The sequence below is a fragment of the Ambystoma mexicanum genome, chromosome 10 (genome assembly GCF_040938575.1).
Source record: "Ambystoma mexicanum isolate Mex_15411 chromosome 10, UKY_AmexF1_1, whole genome shotgun sequence".
In the NCBI taxonomy this organism is placed as follows: Eukaryota; Metazoa; Chordata; class Amphibia; order Caudata; family Ambystomatidae; genus Ambystoma; species Ambystoma mexicanum.
In genome coordinates, this window is record NC_090932.1 from 864,872,129 (window position 1) to 864,894,782 (window position 22,654).

A 22,654-nucleotide genomic window follows, 5' to 3' on the forward strand; every position below is an offset into this window, starting at 1 on the left:
CATTGAAAAAGGGGTGGCTGCACTGCTTACCCCTTGCATTAAGAAATCAGCCAGGGTCTGACCAACACCTCACACCCCACAAATTAGTTACAGGGAGGCGAATGAGAATGCCTCTAAGTCCTCCTTTGAGGACTAAAAGTGTGGCCCAGACAACTGCAGAATTGTTAAGAGATGAGTTACGTGCGTACTTAACATGTATAATGGCTAGTATCTCTGTCATTTAAGATCAAGTCAAGCGGACGGGGTGTCGGTCTCAGAACACAGATGAAGACCATACAGCAACTGCAGCTAAAGAACTATGTTTACCTAGACTCTTTGCTGGAGATAGCTTTTTAATCACAAATTTCACACGAAAGTGGCACAAGCCCCGTTTCAGCAGCCCTTTCTTTGTGGAGGACATCACTCTGTCAGCAGTCAAAGTTATAGGATGACAAGCTTGGATCCACCAAGGTGATGTGAAAGTTTACGCTGGAAAGGCCGATGAACCCCCAACCCATTCGGAAGCAAGTAAAGGAGAAGAAGTTCAGCAAGTGCAGACTCGATCGATGACAAGGAAGAAGGACGCAGAGACTGTCCAGTAGACTGATAAAAGTCTACATTTGGACTGTGGCACTCCTGATACACTCTTTGAAGCTGCTAAGCAAGGAGTGAAAACGCTATTTGTTCTTGAGCTACAGGAGCTTTGCTGGCATTGGACTGTGGAGTGCAGAAGTAAGCAAAATATGCCAGACTTGGACTTTGTGTTTGACGACTGGAAGAGGGAGCAGTTCCCTGATTTGTTTCTCACTGAGTTTCTCTTTGAAGGTGCCCATGGTACTTACCAATGCTGATATACACAGACTACTTCTTGCTGTCTTCATATTTATACTCTTACCCTGCTCTTGTTGGGAGGAGCACTGACATACGTACTTTTCTCCAGGATCCTAAGAATGGCCCGAATATTAGATGCCTACTGCAGCAATAATAGTGCAGATCAGATTATTACCCAAGCATGTTACTGGAGGTAAAGATGGTCCTGTCTAGTGACAATGCCCACAAACTATTTGCTATGATCTTTTACTATTTGCTTCAAGTTGATCCCTACCTTGTTCGGAGAGACTCCAACACTTTTGTGTTCATGCGAGATCCTATAAACCGAACAGCGATCAGCCAGTTACTTGTGTAAATTATTGACCAGATTCGACAACTACCAAAGCATATGACGAGTTTGCCTGAATGAAAAGAGTTTTTCCTTCATTAAAAAGTAATCGTAGGAAAATAAACATGTGGTCCATAGAGCATATTGCAGGTCCAGAAAGTGAGCAGAGTCAATGACGAGTGGAGAGGCGTTGATGGTGGAGCCTCTTGTATTGGTGCATAATATATACCTGTTCTACGTTTATCATTGTTTTTCTGATTCTGCTAATTCACACTGTATTTCATTGGTCCCAAGAAAGCAGTGGTCCATTTCATTCTTCCCACTCCGATTACCCTGGAAGAACTAGACATTGTGAGAAATCCAAGGCCTTATGTGATTGTCCTGGGCAATGCTGCAGTGCCTCACAAAGTGAGGCAGGTTAACTGCTGTTACCATCAGCAGGCCCAGAGAGGGGCAGCCCAACCTCTCCCCCTCTCTGCTCCTCTCCTCCCCCCAAGTCGAAGAGACACACAGTCAGTACAACACAATGCTGAGGAAGGATGAGGTGTGAGCAATCACCTCACCCTTTCCTTCATGCAGCAAGGTGCTAAGCATCTAAGGAAACCAACAGGCAGGCAGGGATCAGGTTCAAAGACCTACCCCCCCAGGGGGCCTGATAGTCGGCTATCCAGCCGGGGGCTGAAACATAACAGCCCCCACTACTATACGTATCAAAGACCCAGGGCTCCCCTGGGTCTTATAAATACAGAGCAGCATGCTCTGAGAAAACACAATCAGTTTGTGGACCCTGAACGGGGACCCAAACACACAGGAGGTGCACTGTTTACTCAGTGCCTTCCAAACCTTTGCTTCTTTAAAACTTTAAGTTCGCTGTATTCGCAGCGTCTTTATTCCTGTGAGCATTGTACTGCTCATGAACTTTCCACGGCAGGGAGACGAGCGGCATTTCCGAAACAAACAAAACACAGAAGCAGAGCAGGGAGTTCCCACTTACCAGCGTGAATGAAGAACCCTGCAGCGAAGCCCAGCAGAGGCGGCCTCTTCAAGAAAACGTGCAATCTCCAAGGTAAGCCGCCTCGCCGGGCACCGAGCACGCAATAGGAACACTGTTTCCAATCGCGTACAAATTAAATAAACATCCGTGAGACAGCCATTTTTCTCTGTCGGATTTCGACCAGGTGCAGCGTGTCTTAGTTACTGTAAAGCAGCCAATTTGAATACACAGAGGCCAAGAGGAAATCCCGGGCCGGGGGACATTATTCTTAGGATAGAACAAAATCCTGAAACAGGCTCTTGCTTGATTCAAAAATATAAACTTGGTCACGTGTTATATATTTTGCTGCTGGCATACAACAATCGGGTGATTATAAAAAACCCAGGCCAAAAGCGGGCACGCACGAATTGTTCCAGACTGCTCCCAAAAATACAAGCATGACATTTTGATGGGAATTAAAACTGAATAAACCTTTGTGGACAACATTAAGCAGTTACCCAACACTGGTAACCCCATCACTAAATTTGAATCGGTCACATAGCACAGCGAGTAGTGCTTGCGCTTTGACATCTGTGCAGAACCTACTGACCCAGGTTCGAATCCCGGTGGGGAAAAACTCAGCCTTTTTTTACTCCTAGCATTAGTTAAATGGCAAATTATACACAAAACAAAGCACATGACAGCCAGTGCAATTGCAACAGCAATTAGAAGATTATTTTGACATCTGTACAGAGACTACTGACAAGGGTGCAAATCCCGACAGAGCCAAAAACAGCCTTTTTAAAAATATTTTTCCTTTTTAATCAAAACAGGCGGAAAGGAAAGTATGGGTCCCAAACGAAAAACACAGAAACCCAAAACACCAGCACAGAAGCCCAAATCGCCCCACCTGTTGGCAGTCCTCGAGGCAGCAGAACACTATGGTTGGGCCTGGGAAAGGGAAAATATGTACGGTCTACCAAGGGATGGGACCCGCTCACCACCCAGTCAAAATGACATTATACCTCCATCTAAGAGACAGAAACTGACAGATGGCCCTAGAAAAGGTAACAAAAAACTGGCAAAATTGTGTAATAATATGTCAGAAATGCAACAGTTATTGCGGGAAAAGAGGGAGAAGCAAGTTCCCCAAACAGGGGATCAGGGGCCCACAAATCACAACAGAACCCTCGAACCTATCATATTGGTGACCCCCACTGCACCAGCAACAACACAAACAACAGCCCCAGCCACACCAGTGACACAAGTGGCAACAACGCCAGCTGCAGCTACCACAAGCGCTCCAGCAGCAGCCACGGCAGACCCAACAGGTGCTTTGAAAGCATGGGCAACCCCCAGTACAGAAACAGTGGGGCAAACTGGGCAAACTAATTGCAATCCAGACATAGAAAAGATCTGCAATGACCAATTAGAATTAAAATTGAAATTCTTTCAGACTGTAAGGATGCCTTCAGGGATCCGAAAAAGATAGAAGAGAAAGCCATAGCCAGGAACGCCCAGGTAGAACAGAATTAGGACAACTGGTTGCAGGCTTTCGCCATCCTGGCAACAATATATGAGGAGAAATTCCCCAATGATGGCAGAAAACTATGGGTTTACATTGATAAAATAAGAGAAGTAAAAATCGCTCAGAAAGGGAAGACCTGGCTAATTTACGATATCAGATTTAGGAGAAGCATGTCAGAGAGGCCAGCCATAGAATTGGACGAGGTCCAAAATGATTTATATATGCTAAACACCGATCCTTCAGCAGAAGAGGCACCACAGAACTCCTCCAAATATATTAAAAATACCCAAGGTCCCAAAAACAATGATAATGACAAGCACCAGAAGGGGGAACAGCCCTCTCGGAAAAACCAGCCATGGGCAGCGAAGTCTAATTCCCACAGGCAGAACAAAAATCACTCTGCAAAAGCCAACATTCCATGCAGGAATTTTGGAAAGAACCAGTGCATCTGGGGTAAGGAATGCTGGTACAAACACGGTTGCACAAACTGCAACGGTGACCACGCAGCAAGCAACTGCACCAGACTGCCAGCCAAAAATTCAAAAGATTAGCAACAACCATTCCTCCATAAACCCAAGACTGGCACCAGGCAAAACTCCCATCAACCCAAATAATTTTAGAGAAGCACTCACCAATTACCCAGACAGGGAAAGCAGCGAGGCAATCTGGCTGGGTTTTACCAAAGGCTTTAGCATCCCCTTTAAGGGTACAGGGTCACAGAGCATCCCATTGAACCTAAAGTCGGCCAGGCACAACCCCCAAATAGTGGAGAACAAAATCCAGAAAAAACTGCTGTTAGGCAGGATTGCAGGACCCTGGGACCACATGCCCCTCAAGGATTATTTAATATCACCTCTAGGTCTGGTCCCTAAAAAAGAACCAGGAAAAATGAGGCTAATCCACCATCTATGCTACCCCAAAGGCCAATCACTAAACAACGGCATTCCACACTCGGAATCCGCAGTATCCTACACACAATTCCAAGAGGCGGTAAGACTCATACAGGAATGTGGCAGGAACGCCCTGATGGCCAAACTGGACATCGAATCCGCTTTTAGACTTTTACCAGTCCATCCAGATTCCCAGCAATGGTTAGGTTTTACTTTTAACAACAAATTCTATGTAGACAGATGCCTCCCCATGGGGTGCGCAGTATCCTGCGCACTATTCGAGCAATTCAGCTCTTTTTTCCAATGGGCTTTTCAGAAAGAGAGACCAGAGGCCAAAGTGGTACACTACTTAGATGATTTTATGGTCATGGGCCCAGCAAACTCAGAAGAATGCCACGGGGCCCTGTTGAAACTAGAAAGCATGGCTGCACAGTGGGGCATACCTCTAACAATAGAAAAAACGACCAAACCAGCCACCAATATAATTTTCCTAGGCATTGAGATTGACTCCGCACAAGGACTATGCAGGATCCTGAAATCAAAAATTGCAGAACTCCTGGAGAAAATACAAGCCCTGACAATAAAAGACAAGGGCACAGTTAAAGAAATTCAATCATTAGCAGGCAGTCTTAATTTCGCTGCCAGAATAATCCCTCAAGCGAGGGTGTTTTCCAGAAGTCTGGAACTTAAAACCAAATCATTCGCCAAACCCCACTTACACATTTGACTAGGCGCAGAGGTGAAACAAGATCTGGAAATTTGGGGGAATTTCCTCAAAAATGTCAACGGGATCTCACTTTGGCAAACGCCATTGAATACATGGACAAAAAGGGTCCTGTTCACCGATGCAGCCGGGAGCAAGGGGTTTGGAGCCACACTAGACTCAGAATGGGTGGCAGGACACTGGCCCAACTAATGGCAACAGTCAGGGTGGACAAAAAACATCACCCTCCTAGAAATATTTCCCATCTGGCTAACATTATACATCTGGGGCAGGAAGCTAGCTAGCACGGAACTCTTGGTCTGGTGCGACAACATGGCAGTAGTAGGCTCCATAAACAGAAGGTCTACCAAGTGCCCTTTAGTACTAAAAGTCCTACGAGCCATCACAGCAATCACACTACAAGAAAACATTGTAGTCAAAGCAAAGCACATCGCCGGCTCAGATAATAACATAGCAGATGCTTCATCTCGCTTTCAGTGGCCAAGATTGCGGGAGCTAGCGTCGCATGCCCAGGAACAGATGACCCCGATACTGGCGGAAGCCTGGGAAATAATGGGAAATCAAAAATAACGGCATCAACGCCAGCGCCAGAGAGCCCAGGCCGGGATGCCCAACAAGAACCAGGCACCTCAAAAACGGGTGCCAATAAAATAACGGCATCAACGCCAGCGCCAGAGAGCCCAGGCTGGGATGGCCAACAAGAACCAGGCACCTCAAAAACGGGTGCCAATAAAATAACGGCATCAACGCCAGTGCCAGAGAGCCAAGGCCGGGATGTCCAACAAGAACCAGGCACTTCAAAGACAGGTGCCAACAACTCACTAGGCTTCCTCACAGAGATGGCAGGGAAAGCACTGGCAAGCACCGCCGCAGCTCAGTACAGTAAGTGCTTGCAAAAAGTTTTTAAAGCCACAGGCATAAAACACGTAGAGTTAATAACGATTAAAGACATAGAAATATTTTTTAAATGGGCACATGAACAAGGCTTTAAGAGACACTCGGCTAAAAGACACCTAGTTGCAGTCTCATATTTCTCAAAAATACGGGGTGATTTAGACCCCACCCAAAGCGCCCTCATTGCTTATGCATTAAAGGGTTGGGGCAGAATAGAGGGCCCTCAGGTAGACACCCGTCGCACCCTTGATTTCAGCAAACTGGTACAAATTGCAAACCAACTGGAAGCTATATGCTGGCATCCATACGAGATCTGTTACGCTCACCTGGCTCCCACAGGGGTGTCGAGCGGAACTGGACAGCCACGGTCTCCACCAACGTGATGCGTAGTGCAGAGATGACTGACTGGACTGGCCCACCTAGCTTCGTCTGCTTGAGCCGTAGAAGTAGTCTCCTAAAGACGGGGAAGGGGAATTAGCCACCTGTGGATTTGAGTAGTATCACCTCACTGCGTCCCCACTTATCACTTCTGACATTCCCTTTCACCAAGCTCACCTTATAGTTTTGTGTGATGAGCTCTCCATCCTGCGAAGAATGCAGGGGCGCGTTGATGGCCAGTTACTTCACTGGCTTGAGGGTATTTGAAGAGTTCTGGACAAATCTTGGCTCCAAACATCCGGGCGAAAGGCCGTAAGTATATAGTTCTAAAGAGTTCAAAATGTCTGAATAATCACTCTTGTCCAATTCCTTGTTTCTTTTGCAGCTTAGACCCAAAAGATGATCGTCTTGTGGCAGCTGAAAGCGTTCAGGTAAGAGTCTGTGTTTTATAACACTGTCCGGTAAATGATACCAAGGTTTAACACGCTGCTTTCTCTTTTCTTGCAGGTTCAGCGTAGGAAGATTTGGCCTGCTGGTGGATAATACCTCCTGCGGTAAAATCAGGTAAGCATATGGTGGCAAGAGATTGTCCTTGTTTGTTCCCTTGGCTCACCTTGTTGTTTTCTTGTCCCCCTTAGGTGCTGGAATGCGGCAACCTGGTGATGGAGACAGCACCGGATCGTAGAGATGCTGCGAGGAACGGTGAGTATGGTGCGGTGCTGCTGCTGGCGATGCAATGCGTTTAAAATGAAGTCTGTTTCTGGTTCGAAGATGTGCTGAATCCGAAATCAGGTAAGAAATCCAGTAAAGTTCTTGTTCTAACCTTTCTTCTTCTTTCCCTTCTTTCTAGGCGCTCTGGACTCGAGGCGGGCGTGGCAGGATGCTGGATGTGGACTGCAGACACGGTGAGCGTTACGCTGCTGGATGCAGAATAACGCGAAGCATGTGCTGCTCTTCGGCGTGGGTTAAATAGCCTTCAAAGTAGTCCCAGGTAAATATTCCTCCACAACCACACCCAAGTAACAAAATAGTTCCTAAAATAAAATAGTCCCTTCAAGCCTCACATGGGCTTGGATGCTTGGATCCCTTGCAGCATGGTCTACATCAGGTAAGTTTTAACATATGTGCCTGGCGCCTATGGCGCCAGGACTGATGTCCCATATGAGCCTGGCACCATAGGCGCCAGGACTGTACCCAGATAGCCCCTAACAGGGGTTGCTGGGTTTGCTCCAGGTAACATGATGCCTGCTTCCGGGGTTGATGGACTTGGTCTGGATGCCCAGGGGTAGGCATCATGACAAGATCTTATTGTTTAGAACAGCTTTTTTCCTGGAATACTTCGGGGCTTTCCAAGTTGGGGAAGTCATTGCGTCCAGCACCAAGGCCACCAACGGGCTGGGCGTCTTAGAAGTCAGGGTCAGACAGGAGAGCGTCAGCATAGAAATCCAACAATCAAAAACTGGGGCAAAAAGAACCATCAACATTTGTTGTACCGATGAGGCAGTAAACTGCCCGGTATTTATTACCAACCTCTACTATGCACAAAGACCCAAGGTTGGGGGGAGGTTCTTGATTCATAAGGACGCCTCGGCACTAAGCCGCTACTAATTCAAAGGGGTGCTGATGAAAGCAATCAACAATGCGGGGTGGGACCCCAGGGGTTTTGGCACCCATTCCTTCAGAATAGGTGCCGCCACCTCAGCATGGCAGGGAGGTTTAGCCCCCCACCAACTAAAAAACATAGGCGGCTGAAAATCAGATTGTTACAAAAGGTACATCAGACCGCAATTAATTTAGCCAGCCACCCTCACCTTTCTTTCTCACCCCCTTCATACAGAAACACCAGGTGAAGGGAGGACCACGCTTCAATCATCATGGATAGTCGGCCACTCTTTTATCTTCAGGACGGGCCGATGGGCAGAGGAGACCAAAGAAAGGCCACCTTTCAGGAACACCATTTCATCATGATGGGGTTACAGAGGACTACGATGGGCAGAAATCCACAAAACACTAGCAGAACTGGTCGCATACAGAGACCCACCAGAATTTCTGATCATACACCTAGGGGGCAATGACCTAGTATCCTTTGGGAGGAGAAACTTACTTGAGGACATGTGCTCATCCCTGGCAGGTATCTCACATAATTGGAAAGGAACGGAAATATACTTCTCGGCCATCCTACCCAGAAAGAAATGGCAAGGGGCCAACCGCTACAAATCTGTAGACATTTCCAGACGGAAAATCATCAGGGGGCTAGAAAACTTTTGTATAGCAAGAGGACTGGGCTTCATAAAGCACACAGCCATTACACTGGGTGACCCAGACCTTTTTCACAAAGACGGCACCCACCTATCAATCAAGGGCATGGAACATTTCTTTTGAGAAATTACAGCAACTCTAGCCTCCAGGGGTTGTCAATAGGAGATACTTTTGGGGGAACGCGGTCAGCCGTCAACCTGCCCACGTGTGGCGGCACGGGCCAGAGGGGATAACCCCCAGGCCCGGTGCCCAAAAGTATTGTTATTATCTATGATATGTGATTATTGTTATTTGCATAACCATATCTGTACAATAAAACCTACGTCCTTTTATTGCCAACACTTGACAAACAATGTGTGAGACAAATTATTCTGGGTGAGGGTATGGGATCGGCAATTTATAAATATGCATGCATATGGGTTCAGCAGTTACTACTCCAGTAGCTCATGTAGAGGTATCTATGCATGTGACACAAAATCCAAACCTTCCCTTTAGAGGGAGATCTGTATTGATTTACTTTATGGTCATTATAGGGAGAATCATTTGGCAAGAATGAAACAGAGACCTAAGAGAAGTGCAAGGGAGGATGATTATGAATTAAACAATTATTTGGACAGTACAGCCATTTAGGGAACAACATGGGGTATCAGCACATGAAAGAGCTTGGAAAGAGAACTTCTGAGGAGGATTGATATCTATGTGCACTCCTGCCTTACGCTATGGGAAAGTCTAAGATATTCATAGCTGTTCAAACGGCTCATTGCCTTACTCACCTTGCACTCTGCCATACAAGAGGTCAATTCCAGGGTCAAACAGCATCCTTGGTATGAGTGACAGAATGGTCAGCACCAGATGAAGATGATTATGTTGAAGATTTGAAGACAAGAGCGAGAGCACATACCAAAAATCATGTGATAAGATATGAACAGCCTGGTATGAAGGGAGGAGGAATCAGATAGGAAGTCAACAGAAGACTCAATTGTAAAGGAAAAACTGATGAAGAGGTTCGATGCTGTACGGAATGAGGTCAGATACAGATCTGGGGAACAATGCTTTCTCCAGACAGATAGGAAGAAGGTGTAGTCATATGCAGAGCTGTAGCAGTATCTGGTCATCACAAACCAGTTATTGACGAGTGGAAAATTGATTCAAACATCTATGGCAGAGGCTTGCAAAGTTGCTGACATTGGTCGAAGACAAAGGAGGTCCATTGAAGATAGTGCCTTTGGCAAGTGCAGAACTATATTTCAGAAACAATGGCATGAGAAAGGTTGGGGAGAATCAGCAGTGCGGACAAATCTTTGATGTACCAGGAATGAAGGACGGGACAGCAGTGATAATGGGTCACTACTGGGCCTGTGGATCCAGAACATACATGAAGCTGCCCAGAGATTGGGGAGGACTATGTTCTATAGTGATTGTCCATGTTCCAGCATTGGTGATCCCAAAGAGTGACCTGAACATTGGCGAGTTCCCAAAAGCAGATGCTCACCTGAGGAAGAACAGATCTGCTGAGCTCTTGAATCGATTGAAGGGGGAGAACTATTTTTCAGCCAAATTGATAGAAGCTTTTGATGCCATTCCATATGAACACAGATTGTTCAGCAAAACTTCTTCAGTTTTTACTATCATCTTTATGCCTGGAATTCAGATGATGGCGAATACCATCTTGATAACACGCCACATCGCCCAGAGGCATCAAGGCACACACAAAACAACAAACAATAATCAGGAGACAGAAACACAGCATCAGTTGTAGGAGAAACCAGATAGGGGGTGCATTGAAAAGGAAAGTTTTCAACTTATTTTTTAAGTCAGCAAGAGATGGGGTCATTTTCAGATCAAGCGGGATGTTGTTCCCGGTGGCAGGTGCCAAAACATCAAAGATTGTCTTCCCATATTTGTCCAGGCGAAATCTAGGCTGACTGATTTTGGCCTGGTCAAGTGACCCAGGAGAGCGTGAGGGTACATAACGCTTGAGGTGTTCAGATAGATAGACGGGCGCAGTGAGAGTGAGGCACTTAAAGGTAAGAGTCAGAATCTTAAAGGCGACACAGTGTCTGACAGGCAGCCAGTGCAGATTTTTTCTGGCTTCCATAATAGACTGCCATCTAGGAATGCCTAGCACTGCTCTCAGAGCACCATTCTGTGTTACCTGGAGGGCGGTGAGGTTGGATCGGGCAGTGCCCGCCAAGAGACTGTTACAATAGTCAAGCCTCAAATTAACGAAGGCAGCAGCTAGAATGGACACACTTTTTGTGGACAAGAAGCATGTAGCCCAGATGCATGAGGCACGGGTCTTAGCTACATGCTGCCTCATAGTGAGCTCGGCGTCAAGAGTAACACCAAGCGTGTTAACGCACTTGGCCAACGGAAAGGTGGTATTGGCAACGAGAAAGTTGGTATACTCTGGGGAAAGATTTTTCAGCATGTGGCTAGAGGCGGTGATGAGAATCTCTGTCTTCTCAGCATTAAGGACCACAGATTTTGCCACCATCCAGGAATTAATAGTGGAGTAGACAGAGTTGATGGCCTGTGAGTCCTGTTCATAGATGCCTGAGAATTCAATGATGACCTGGGTGTCATCGGCATAATTTGTATACCGGACACCAAGGTCGTCAATCATCTTAAGGAGAGGGAGAATATAGATATTAATCAACGTGGGTGAGAGTGATGAGCCCTGAGGAACATCCCGGGTGAGTAGAGTGGGGGGAGAGCAGGCATTGTGAATGGCAACTCTAGGGTTGCGAGGACCCATAAAAGAGGCAAGCCATTTTGTGGCAGTGCAGGAAAAGCCCACAATGATTGCAACCTAGATGCCAGCAGCTCGTGGTCGACCAGATCGAAAGCGGCCAATAAATCAAGTAACATAAGGAGAGCTGGATGGCCTCGATCAATAATGGATTGGCGTGGACATAGGATGGCGTTTTCCTCAATGAATCTCTGCAACTGGAGGTATGCCAACCGATCCATGACCTTAAGAAGAAACGGAATGATAGTGATCAGCGATAATGTTTAGGCTGAAGAAGGTTGAGACTTCCGAGCCCATGCAGCTGATAGGTAAGGTTTTCTGCCCAGAGCTGGAGTGAGATGGTTCCAAAGTGATTGGTGCAGAGCTGGCCCTGTAGCTGCTCTTTGCTTATCAAACAATAATATGGATGTTCTCTTTTTTGGGCCATTTCGGGCCCTCTCTCCTTTTCCAACTGCCTCCAATTCACCCAGGTTGGGACTGTTGTATTGGCCCGACAGACTTATCTAACTTGACTCCCTACCAGATCCATGGGTTTCTATTGATATCCAAGATGGCTTCCTCTCTGTCTCTCACATGTATCTCCATGTTATTGTAGCTGGTGAGTGTGGGTCTCTTAAGATCCACCAGCTTACCAAGATACAGAAAGTCCATCTTGCATCCCCCTATTAAGTCACTTCATCATCAACAACCTCCCCGTGGACTTTTATTGATTACCCTCCAAGCATTTTCTACCGTGGACCTAGATGCGAACACCAACAATTTTGTGCAAACTTGTTGGCCCCTCCCACACCACAGACTGTTCTTGGACATGTAGTGTTGAAGCTGCAGGCCTTTATTGGTCTCTTCTCTAGTTCATCACCTCACTGTTTGGCTTTTTGGACTACAAACATGCTTTGCATATCTGTGTTGCATATCTGTGTTGTCTGCTTGCTTTAATTAGACAGCCAAGATGCCCTGCCTAAGGTTAACATGCTCCGGAACAAATTAAAATCAAGCCAGACAATTCCTCCTCTAGTTTTAGGATCCTGGAGAATTATATATTATAGCTCTTAACCTCATAGCTCTTAACCTTTCAAGTTCAAAGGGCGGGTGAAAACACAACATTTCTTTTTAAGCAGGACAGAAGAGGAACTTGCTGGGTGGGTGAACACTTTGCCTGGCTGGTGACACCCATCAAAAGCGTGCGAGTGAAGAGGTTTAAAGTATGCAGCTGGGGAGAGGTTGGAGGCACGTTAGAATGCCTTAATTTCTTACCTTTGTGCTGGACCATATTTTGATAACTTGGAAGTCCAGCCAGATTATTTCTGTTTTTGGCCTTTTACCCCTTTGGATACCTCCTTCAATGGACACTGTCACTTTGTGCCTTATAGCCACTGAGAAGGGTCATATCTTATCTTAATACTGACGTGGAGAAAGTGGTCCGAGACATCAGCCCCTCGATGCCTGTATGGATTTCGGGTTGGTAAAGTTCACAAGGGACTCTTGGCTAATAAAGTACCTTTTTTTGTGCCTCAATGTCTGCACGGTTCTGTCCCAGGAATTGCTTGGCAGATGTAGGCTCTCCCAGCAGGAATTATTGTTTACCATGGCACTATCAGTCCACCCAGCCCCACTCCCAGGACTGCCAGTCACCTCCTTGCGAGACTACTGTCGCCTCAGCTGGCACTGGAACCCTAGCCCTTTTCGTTGGAGCCTGCCAATCTGTTAAGGAAATGTATAAAGTTCATGGTCTTATTGTCCCGGTGTACCTGTACAGTCTGTACACAAGCTGCAAACTGTAGGGAAACAGTAGTTCTGGGCTCCCTGTGCTGGAAGTATAAACTGGAGAAGAGTGTCAGACTCGCTCCATCACCGGGATCAGGACATGCCTAGAATTTCAATCCAATGGAGGACTTATAGAAGTTGTACCAAGACCATAAGAGAGAACCTGTGACAACACGGTCTCCCTATGTGAGCCCCTAATAAGCGGTTCAAAGCCCTACCGAAAACTCAAGATTCCCTGGTGGGCATCTGCACTATGAACTTCTTATGTGGGTACCCTGGTTCTCTTTTCCTCTTACCCTCTCTCATGCCTTCCATTTCACCTCATCTTTTTGAAGTGAGGAATTGATTATAAAGCTTCCACTATGTTCTTCCTCAATCTAAATCAGTTTTTTTTTCTATGTGTAACTACTTTTTAATCCCTTTACAGGAACAAATGTGCTTTACAATGCACTATTCGGACCCATTTTTTTTCAAACGTTCCTTTAGGAGATATGCCCCCCGCCCCCCTCTGGCCCCCCACTCCCAAAAGCTGAAGGGATGGAGCTTTATCACGCATTCTAAAATGCAGCCACTTTGAAAAACCTTTCCAGGGCCACCTCTGGTTCCCAGTTCTCTCCTGCTCATCCCTTAGAATACTATTGGATTTTGCCTGGAGGCAGCTTTATCCCCTTCTCCGAACGACTAACAGTGCCACCATTTATTGATTCATTGTGATATGGTTTATATCAAACCTTACAAAAAAATAAATATGCATTGTGGGGGTGAAAACCATTTACAACACATTTAGAAAGTGAACAAAACTTCCATAGTAAAAACCAATAGGAAGAATAACGGAGATCTGCCTCTCATTCATTAAGCAAGACCAAAATCTATCAACTGACAACATGAGATAATTCTTAAGGAAACATCTGAACAGCTGTCTCCTTAGAATGCCAATTAAGGAACATTCCTTACAAAGATCTTTACGTGATACAACACTAGTATGATTTAAGAATAAGCGACAAATAGGTAAACATCTTTTGAAACCCTGACGCGCACCCACAATTTTGTACGTATTTAACAGGTTAAAACAAAACATACACGTTCTTGTAGTATGCCTATCGGTGAAACATAGAATATAAGGTTTAGGACCATGAAAATGAAAAAAGAATGTAAGGTATTGCGGCATGAGGCGAATTTGAACTGAAGTGTGTATGATTACACCACAAGTCCCATGAAAAAGCTTTGCTCTGCCGTTTAAGGATAGAGCAATTAGCATCTTCCAACAATTTAAAATTAATCAATTTCATATGTCTTATAAACTCAAAGATAACGCGTCAGTGACTTGATATAGCAGCATCTCCTAAGTGTTCAAATGGAGTGTTCCCCTTAGCAAACTTTATCTTGAAAAAGAAAGACATTTCTTCAACATAGCACATGTGTAAGTAGGTCACAGCCTACTCACTCATTATAGTTTGAATATGTAAGCATTGGGAGAGGTCCAAACAGGATCTCCAAATATGACCTCCAAGCCAGACTAAAGCAAAAAAGAGATATCACCTCGATCCCATATAAAATTGTGCAAATAAGGTTTTGCTTCTATTACACTATTGACAGCTGCAAAGAAAATCCCCGATGATCTCGGTCATTTGTTTCAATTTAGCTACCAAGGGTGGAATTTTATTTAATGTGGTTTCCTGCTGCATCACTTCAGATCTAGAATTCTTGACCGTGAAACCCAAATACATAACCTAACATTTCCTTTCTAAAGGACCCATGTTCAAATACCAAACACAATTACTCACCTTAGGCCTTCACCTTCAAAAACCTCCTAACTTTAGTTATTTTTTTTACTTAGCAATTGATATGTTTGGGGTGGTGGAATAATGAGTCAGCATGTTTCAACACAGTTTTATTTAAGAAACAAAGAAAATAACCTATCTCTCCCTATCTCTAAAGGGTTATGCCTTCTTAAACAAATATCAACTTGGGTGCTGTTCATCAGTATGTTTGTCCAAATAGGAAATGTCTGTCCTCTGTACAACCTACTTTAACCCTGCTACTAATCTACAAAACGGTTCAGCATCCAAATGAAAATAGGACCAGGAGAATGACTCCCTTCTCCTGGTAAACTGGCTCAGTCTTTATCTATTTTCCAACAATCCTTTGCACTAGCTTCTGATTCAACAAAGAGTATGATCTGGAGAATGACTCCCTTCTCCTGGGTCATCTTGCACAGCATTGAGGGCTGTCTTGGGATAGTCTATGGCAATATTCCTCAAAAGTCTCTTTACTTCTTCCTAAAATATCCTGAAAGCTTGCTTTACAATTCCAGACCTTTTTCCCTGTCTTATGTTGTTTTGAAGATGCCTTCGAGACAGCTCTTGTTGTCTGGTGTCCTCTTTATTCTTACTTGGATTACCACTGTGATGAGGGAGATTCCTTCCGATGCACTCTTGACTCTTGGTTCTCTGGGTATCACTACTGGGATGAGGGAGATTAGTCCCGAGGCTCTCTTGACTCTTGGTCTGCCCCAAGCTTGTACCAGGTCTCCTGCTGGTAATGATACCTGTAGTGTGTCGGGACTGCATCACCAGTACTTCCTGGGGTGATGGGCTGACTCGTGTTGCTTCAGAACTTCCTGCTTCCTTCACTCCGCTTTGTCCTTGCAGCTCTGCAGAGACTTGGGGCACACAGCTCCGGCACAGTTGCAGTACTGCATGGCCCACCTCCCTAAGGTCACGCTACCGCTGGCTTCTTTACCACTCTTCCACTGGTCAGGAGCTTAGCTTCCACCACTGTGCTCCACCGACTGTTCCTGGATGTCCCTGCCACTGGGGATCAGCATCCTTGCAGCTTGGTGTTCCCAGGTTCGAACTTCCCAGTCTGGGCTGGCTTCACGCCGGCTGCTCTCTGTATTTGCCAGTCCTTTCTCACTCTTTATTTCCTGTGTCTGTTTCCTCCCCAGCATAAAGTCAAAATCCTTCTTTACTGTTGTTGAGATAATCTGTATGTCTCCTTGCATCCAACTCTTCTCATTACTATGGTAAGGCAACCTGTTATTACTCTGCACGTTTTTTTTGGCTCTTCTTCATCTGGGTTATCAATTAGTGGATCAAGGACTAAGTAGACATTACTATAAGAGACAGTAGTGCCATCATGGATTTCTGACAGGGACTTAGTCCCAAGGGAAACGTGGTTAGAGAGTTCCTTCACAGAACAGGAATCCATATAACCATGAGGGGAGTCTCTACCTGGGACATCCACTTTCCACCACAAGCTTACCTCCCTAGTCTCACAGGGAAGGCCCCCACCTCAGGGAGAAGTGCTGAGATCCCATGAATCGTCACATATGTCACATATGTCATGGAAGATAACCACATCATTAATTTAGGCTTGCTGTAAGCAAATAGGTGTTTTATCAGCAAAGGCAAGTTACGTATATTCATGAGACCTACTGTAGGTGGGAAATTATGCACATTTTCGAGTGCAGTAAACAGGTCAACCATATAAAAGGTTAAACAAGCAGGGTGAAATAATGTGGGTCCATTCTCATAGTTATAACGAGAGAAACAGCCCGATTACTCTGATACGAACCCCAGTATCAATTAGAAACAATTTTGCTCGTCACAGCAAGAATGGCAATGGGTCTGTAGTTTTCTTGGTCCTCTTTAAAATCTTGTTTTATGGTATACAATATTAGTGATGCCATTCAGTCAGTCAGGCAGAAGAACACCTTGCCTAATGCTCATCAGTCATACCGTCATTAAGAGCTCTCCCACTTCCTGAGGAGGTCACAATGATGTGTGTGATAGAACAGATCATTTTAATAATCCTTGTGGTAGACCACACTGATTTAATTTTGACAAAAGACTGTTTCTATTCAGTCCATTGACAACAGCAACAGAATCTAAGTACACCACAAATAGGCATATTCGTTTTGCTCAATGCTAAATGTTTGATACAGTTTAGAATTAAACCGTTCAAAGTTGTTCCGATAGCCTTACGAAAGCTTGATTGAACAATAAGTAAAATGTTATCTGACACCCATGCTATGAACTCGTACAGTCAGAAAGGAAACAATTTTGCTCGTCACAGCAAGAATGGTAATGGGTTTGTAGTTTTCTTGGTCCTCTTTAAAATCTTTTTTTATGGTATATAATATTAGTGATGCCATTCAGTCAGTCAGGCAGAAGAACACCTTGCCTAATGCTCATCAGTGATGCCGTCATTAAGAGCTCTCCCACTTCCTGAGGAGGTCACAATGATGTAACTTGAGCACCAAACATTGGTGACTTAGCAGGACCTACACCAGTATGCTTTCTATTCCTACAAGCTGTTCCTACATGCGTACCATCATAACTAATGCCTGGGTGTAACTTAGTCACCCAGAGGTACCATCTTATGATTTTGAGGTCCAGGTCCACAATTAGTGGGGCAAATAGCTAATTTACTCTATCCTTTAGACACCTTTGGTTTCTTGTGAAGCCCTACACCCTCTCTGATGAAGACCCTGCCTTAGAGGTAGAAGACGGGGGAAGCCCTAATGTCCTGTCCAGTTGTCTGAGACTAGGTCCCAGAGGTTCCATAAGGCTCTGCCCAGCACCCTTCCTCCCCATTAAAAGAGAAAAAATGAAGTTCATCTATTAAAAATAGGTCAAACTAAATTACTGTTAACAAATGTGTTTCTTCAAAACTGCTTAATTAGTTTGGAGGGATTAGAGCTAGCAGCTGTTTCAAACTTCAGATAAATCAAGCCTGTGATGCTTCTCCTGGAGAGGGTCTTTAGAGAGGCAGGATGGCTAATGCACACCTACACTGAACAGGCTGAGGAGCCCTTTATCTTCTGTCAAAAGTCAACCAATACTGTAAGGCTCCACACAGCAGGACGGCTTCCAATTTATACATTTGGAGGGGTGTATTTTTGCAGGGAGAGTCCCATGCTATTGACTGAAGGACTCTGCCATTTGGGATTAGGAGTTGACAAAAAATGACCTTCAAGCAAAGGAAGCCAGGTCAGTGTGTAGTAAAAGGTGGGCATGTATTTTATTTGGGTTGGCCAGGATCGCTCACTGCCCCTACCGAAAGCATATGCATAAGAGGCTACAAAAGCTGTGCTGGGTGGCCACTCTTGAAACATTCCTGGATTCTAGACTGCGAGTACAACCTTGCCCAAAACAGCTGATTCTGAGGAAATACTTTCGTGCCCTAAAAAAAGCTTTCCCTGGAGCCTGCTGACACTGGCTGTTTTCTTGCGTTATCATGGGACTGGTTACTAGAGTTGGAGAAGCTAACTTCCCATCTGGACCTGGCTTTAAACCCTGCCTGCAGTGATGTGGAAACTTTCCTTCAAGATCAAACTCTGGCAGATATGAAGGTTTCAATGTGCAGAGGAATCGAGGACCGGTGATAAGAATCCAAGAAGATCCAAGGCCTGGACCAGTTCTTAAAAGTGCAGATAAGGAGCTAACACTTTTGGTTGCGTGGAAAACTGCTGACCGGGAGGTATCCGGAGAGGTAACTGAGGCCGTAGAGGCAAAGATGGTTACAGTTTACGGCTAGCAGCCCCAGGTGGTTTTCCCTCCATGTAAACTACACAGCCAGAAAGTAACTTTTCAGACTTGGATGCACGTAGTTCATGTACCTCACTGCACGTGCTCATGGGCCTGGCACTTTATACTAGAGCCCCAAACTGCATAACCCAGAAAACAGCCATGTTTTTAATTTTACCCATTGAATAACATTGCTCCCCATAGGAGTTCATCAACTTTGTTGAGAAATATTGACTCAGTCAGTGAATCAGACTTATTTTGGTAAAATACCATCAAATGTCAAATAAAACAATGCAGTTCAACATACAAAATGTAATACAAATAAAACATCATCAAATATCAGCAAAATATTGCAATGCAGAAGAGAGCACATATAGGTTGTGGTGAATATTCAAGGTTACACATGGCATAGCATGCATACCCAAGGAAACAAGCTGTTCAGCAGACGCTTTTTCCTAATAGCCAAAGCAGTTCTCAAGTAAGACAGTAACGTTGATGTGACCAAAGGGTAGTCTGCAGACAGAATAGAGTGCATAGCAGATCTACATTGTGTAAAATGATGTTTATGCAACAGAGGTAGTAAAGTGTAAGTACGTACCTGATGATATAGGGAACAGAAGAAAAAGTGCATCATATCTTCAATACCTCCTTTACACATTTCACAAATAACATTACCAGGTGGGGGGATTGGGTGGGGGGGGGTGACCCATTTTGCTGTAACAGACTTCAGAGGAAGATTATTAAAACGGGCTCTAGTGATAAAATAATACTGGTTTAAAAATCTAGAGAGCATTAAATAATTTTGAATGCCATTAAAAGTCAATGAAATATAGTGCCTATTATTATTTCTCAAGAGCTCTAAATACTCTCTTTGTGCAGTCTTAATTGCCTGGAGACTAGTTTTTTTAAAAGTCTTGGATACCTCGCGAGTCATACATTCACAGTGCAACCTGTTAGACATCTTTCTTATACATCTAAACACCGGAGTAGTCATGCTGTGGACCGGTTATCCAACATTAGCAGCCACATAATATTTTGCTGGGTTAAAACCGCATTCACATTACCCCACATGTGCAACCATAAAAACATAACCTCTAGTGAAAGCTTGTCTTGAAATCAGAGACCCAGCTCCTGATGGACAGTAACATTTGCTGCAGACATTGGTAAACCAAGCCACTGCTTGCCGAGCTTGTTCTGCAACAAATTACTGGTCCTCCAAAGCCCCATACCTTACTTTGCTGTGGCAATAATTAGATGTTTAACATCATCTCAATAGGGGAGGAATTGCACATTTTAGCAAAGTGAAAGACTCCACCGAACGCTTGAGCCACGGCATTTGCTTGTTTGGTACAAGGTCTTAAACCACTTAGCAATGGGGGTGAATGTCATGCCTAGATCATCATACGAGTCCACTTGCATGAGTTTAGTGCTCTTTACATAACATTTAGGAGGGCAACCAGCCTCTCCTGTTTGTGGGTTCCTCCGGCAGGCCATCACACTGATTTACAAACATTCATTGCAAGGTTTAGACTATCGATCAAATCAGAATATGCATCAATAAGCATTTGGGGAGCACAGGGAGTTCTAGCGATTAAAACAGTGTCATCACCATATACCAGTATGGGGATTGAAAGCTTCCCAAATGAGGTACACCCGGTTGGCATGCCATAAGTCTATCCATAAGTCTGTTGATGTATATTTAAAACAGAATGGGGGCCATTACACAGCCCTGTATAACACTGGTGTCAACAGGAAACCAATCTGTACAGTGCCCATTACCACCACTTCTTACACAGGCTCTAAGTTTTCGATAGATGCAAATTTAAATCTGGATAAAGTCTTCAGGACAGTTGTAATCACTCAGGCCATAAACCCTCCCCTTCTGCCACCACAATGAATTTGAAACTTCCAGATAGAGATTCAATGCTGCTCATTGGTGCCAAGACCGTCTCTAAAACTAAGTTGGAATATAGGTATGTTTTCCCTGGTTGCCCATTCTTGTAATGTTGCCATGATAAGTCTACTGAGAATTTTAAATCGTGAATTTAAAAAAGAGATAGGCCTATATACTACAGTCAAGTTTCTGAAGCCTTTCTTATAGATCGGGAATAGGATATCCGACTGCCATGATTCAGTGAATCTTTTATATTCTAATAACACATTAAAAAAGATCGTTAGAAGGGGTTCCCAGAATTGACCTACGTTTTAAACCACTCTACAGAGATACAACGATTTTTAGGGTTCTAGAGGAAATATACAATGTTCATTCTTATTTTTTACTTGTTTTGCATATTAGCATTATTATCTTTTACTGTAGCTGTTGGGTCTGCATTTGGACCGGTTTGCCGCTCTCACACCTTTGAGGAGTACAGTTTGAACTTCCCCCAAACTGCCTAATGATAAAGTGAAGGATATTCTTGAGGTATGTTGGTTGCTTCTCAAGAAACCTCACACTAAAATTGTGAGATTGCTTGTTCGGTCATTTTAATTTTTGAATTAAACTTGCAACTTTTGCAAAGGGTGTTCCCTTGCTTTCTGGATGATGATTACTATTCGTTATTTGTTGGGATTATTCTTGTTTTATTTTCTCAGAGCTCTTGGTATTTTTTTTAATTATCTTTATTGACATTTTGATTTACATGAACAACAAACCAAACAACTATTCTCACCACCCTCCCTCGTTTTCCCCTTTACCCTAATCCCTCCCACACCCATTCATTTTCTTGTGTTGCGTCAACGTCAGCTCAAGTTATGGTAATTGCTACATTTTCAATTCCCAAAATACATAGCCTCTGTGGGCAATACTGTTCGTTGACATCGTCATGCAGAAAAGTCAAAACCATTTCCCTTTCCGTCGAGAATTTAGAATGGTCCTCATAGATCAAATTCATGACCCAGTCTAGCGCAAAAAAGTTCCACGCCTTTGCAATCCAATCTTGTTTGCTCTGGGGGTTCTTTTTGTCTCCACCTTTGTGCTATAACCAACAGTGCCGCCAAGTTCAAAATTTTATACTCCTTTTGCCCTAATTTTGGCCCCAAGTATCGAACTCTGAGTCATGAAGCCAGAGTAAGCAAACCTTTATATACCTTGTAGTCGGAGCACCACAACTCTTCCGCATGCTGTCATTTACTGTTCCCCAGAGCCCTACGATAGTCAGACAGTTCCTTCAGATGTGAGCCCAATTACCCATATCCCCATATTCTCTCCAACAACTTTGGGGTATTTTAGTACTAATTACATGAAGCCGTTCTGGAGTGTAATGTCATTGGCCCATGACTTGATATCACATTTCTCTACTGTGTATAGCCCTCATGAGTTTGGGAATTTCCTTCCAGAGCCTCTCCCTGTCTTCTTGCAGGATGTCCCCCGTACACCAATTGTGGACTCCCATCTTTTTAGGTAAGAACCTTTTGTGAGGGGGCACTGTCCAAAATACATTTGTAAATTGCTAAAATGAGTTTCCTCTCCCCTGAATTACTACAAGGTATTTCTCAAAGGACATTAGTGGCCGCCTGTTTGTTTGTGGGTTCTCATAACCAATGTCTCAGTTGAAAATATCGTAACCTATCCCCTTCACCTATTCCCAGTTCAGTTTTACATTGTTAGAATTATTTTATCTCTTGCCCTATGTACATAGCCCTAAATTTCAGACACCCTGCCACTTTCCATCTGAAAAATGCCCCTCGTTCTAAACTGGGAGTGAATTGTACATTGCAGACCAGGGGGGTAAAAGGCATGGGCAAGGAAGAAAACCTATGCGTTTTCACCAAGTCGTCCCACGTATTCTCTACTAATTCCGTCACAGTGCTTTTATGTATGTTT

The 22,654-nt window shown here is 44.4% G+C and overlaps 1 protein-coding gene across 1 annotated transcript in view; it reads right to left on the bottom strand.

The window, feature by feature from the left end:
- The window catches only part of LOC138492940 (uncharacterized), a 334,933-nt gene that overhangs the window by 181,389 nt on the left and 130,890 nt on the right, over positions 1-22,654 (bottom strand). The window contains exon 6 of the mRNA XM_069620230.1: positions 10,940-11,410. Within this exon, the coding sequence (XP_069476331.1) occupies positions 10,940-11,410 (471 nt within the window). The remainder of the gene's footprint in view (positions 1-10,939; positions 11,411-22,654) is intronic.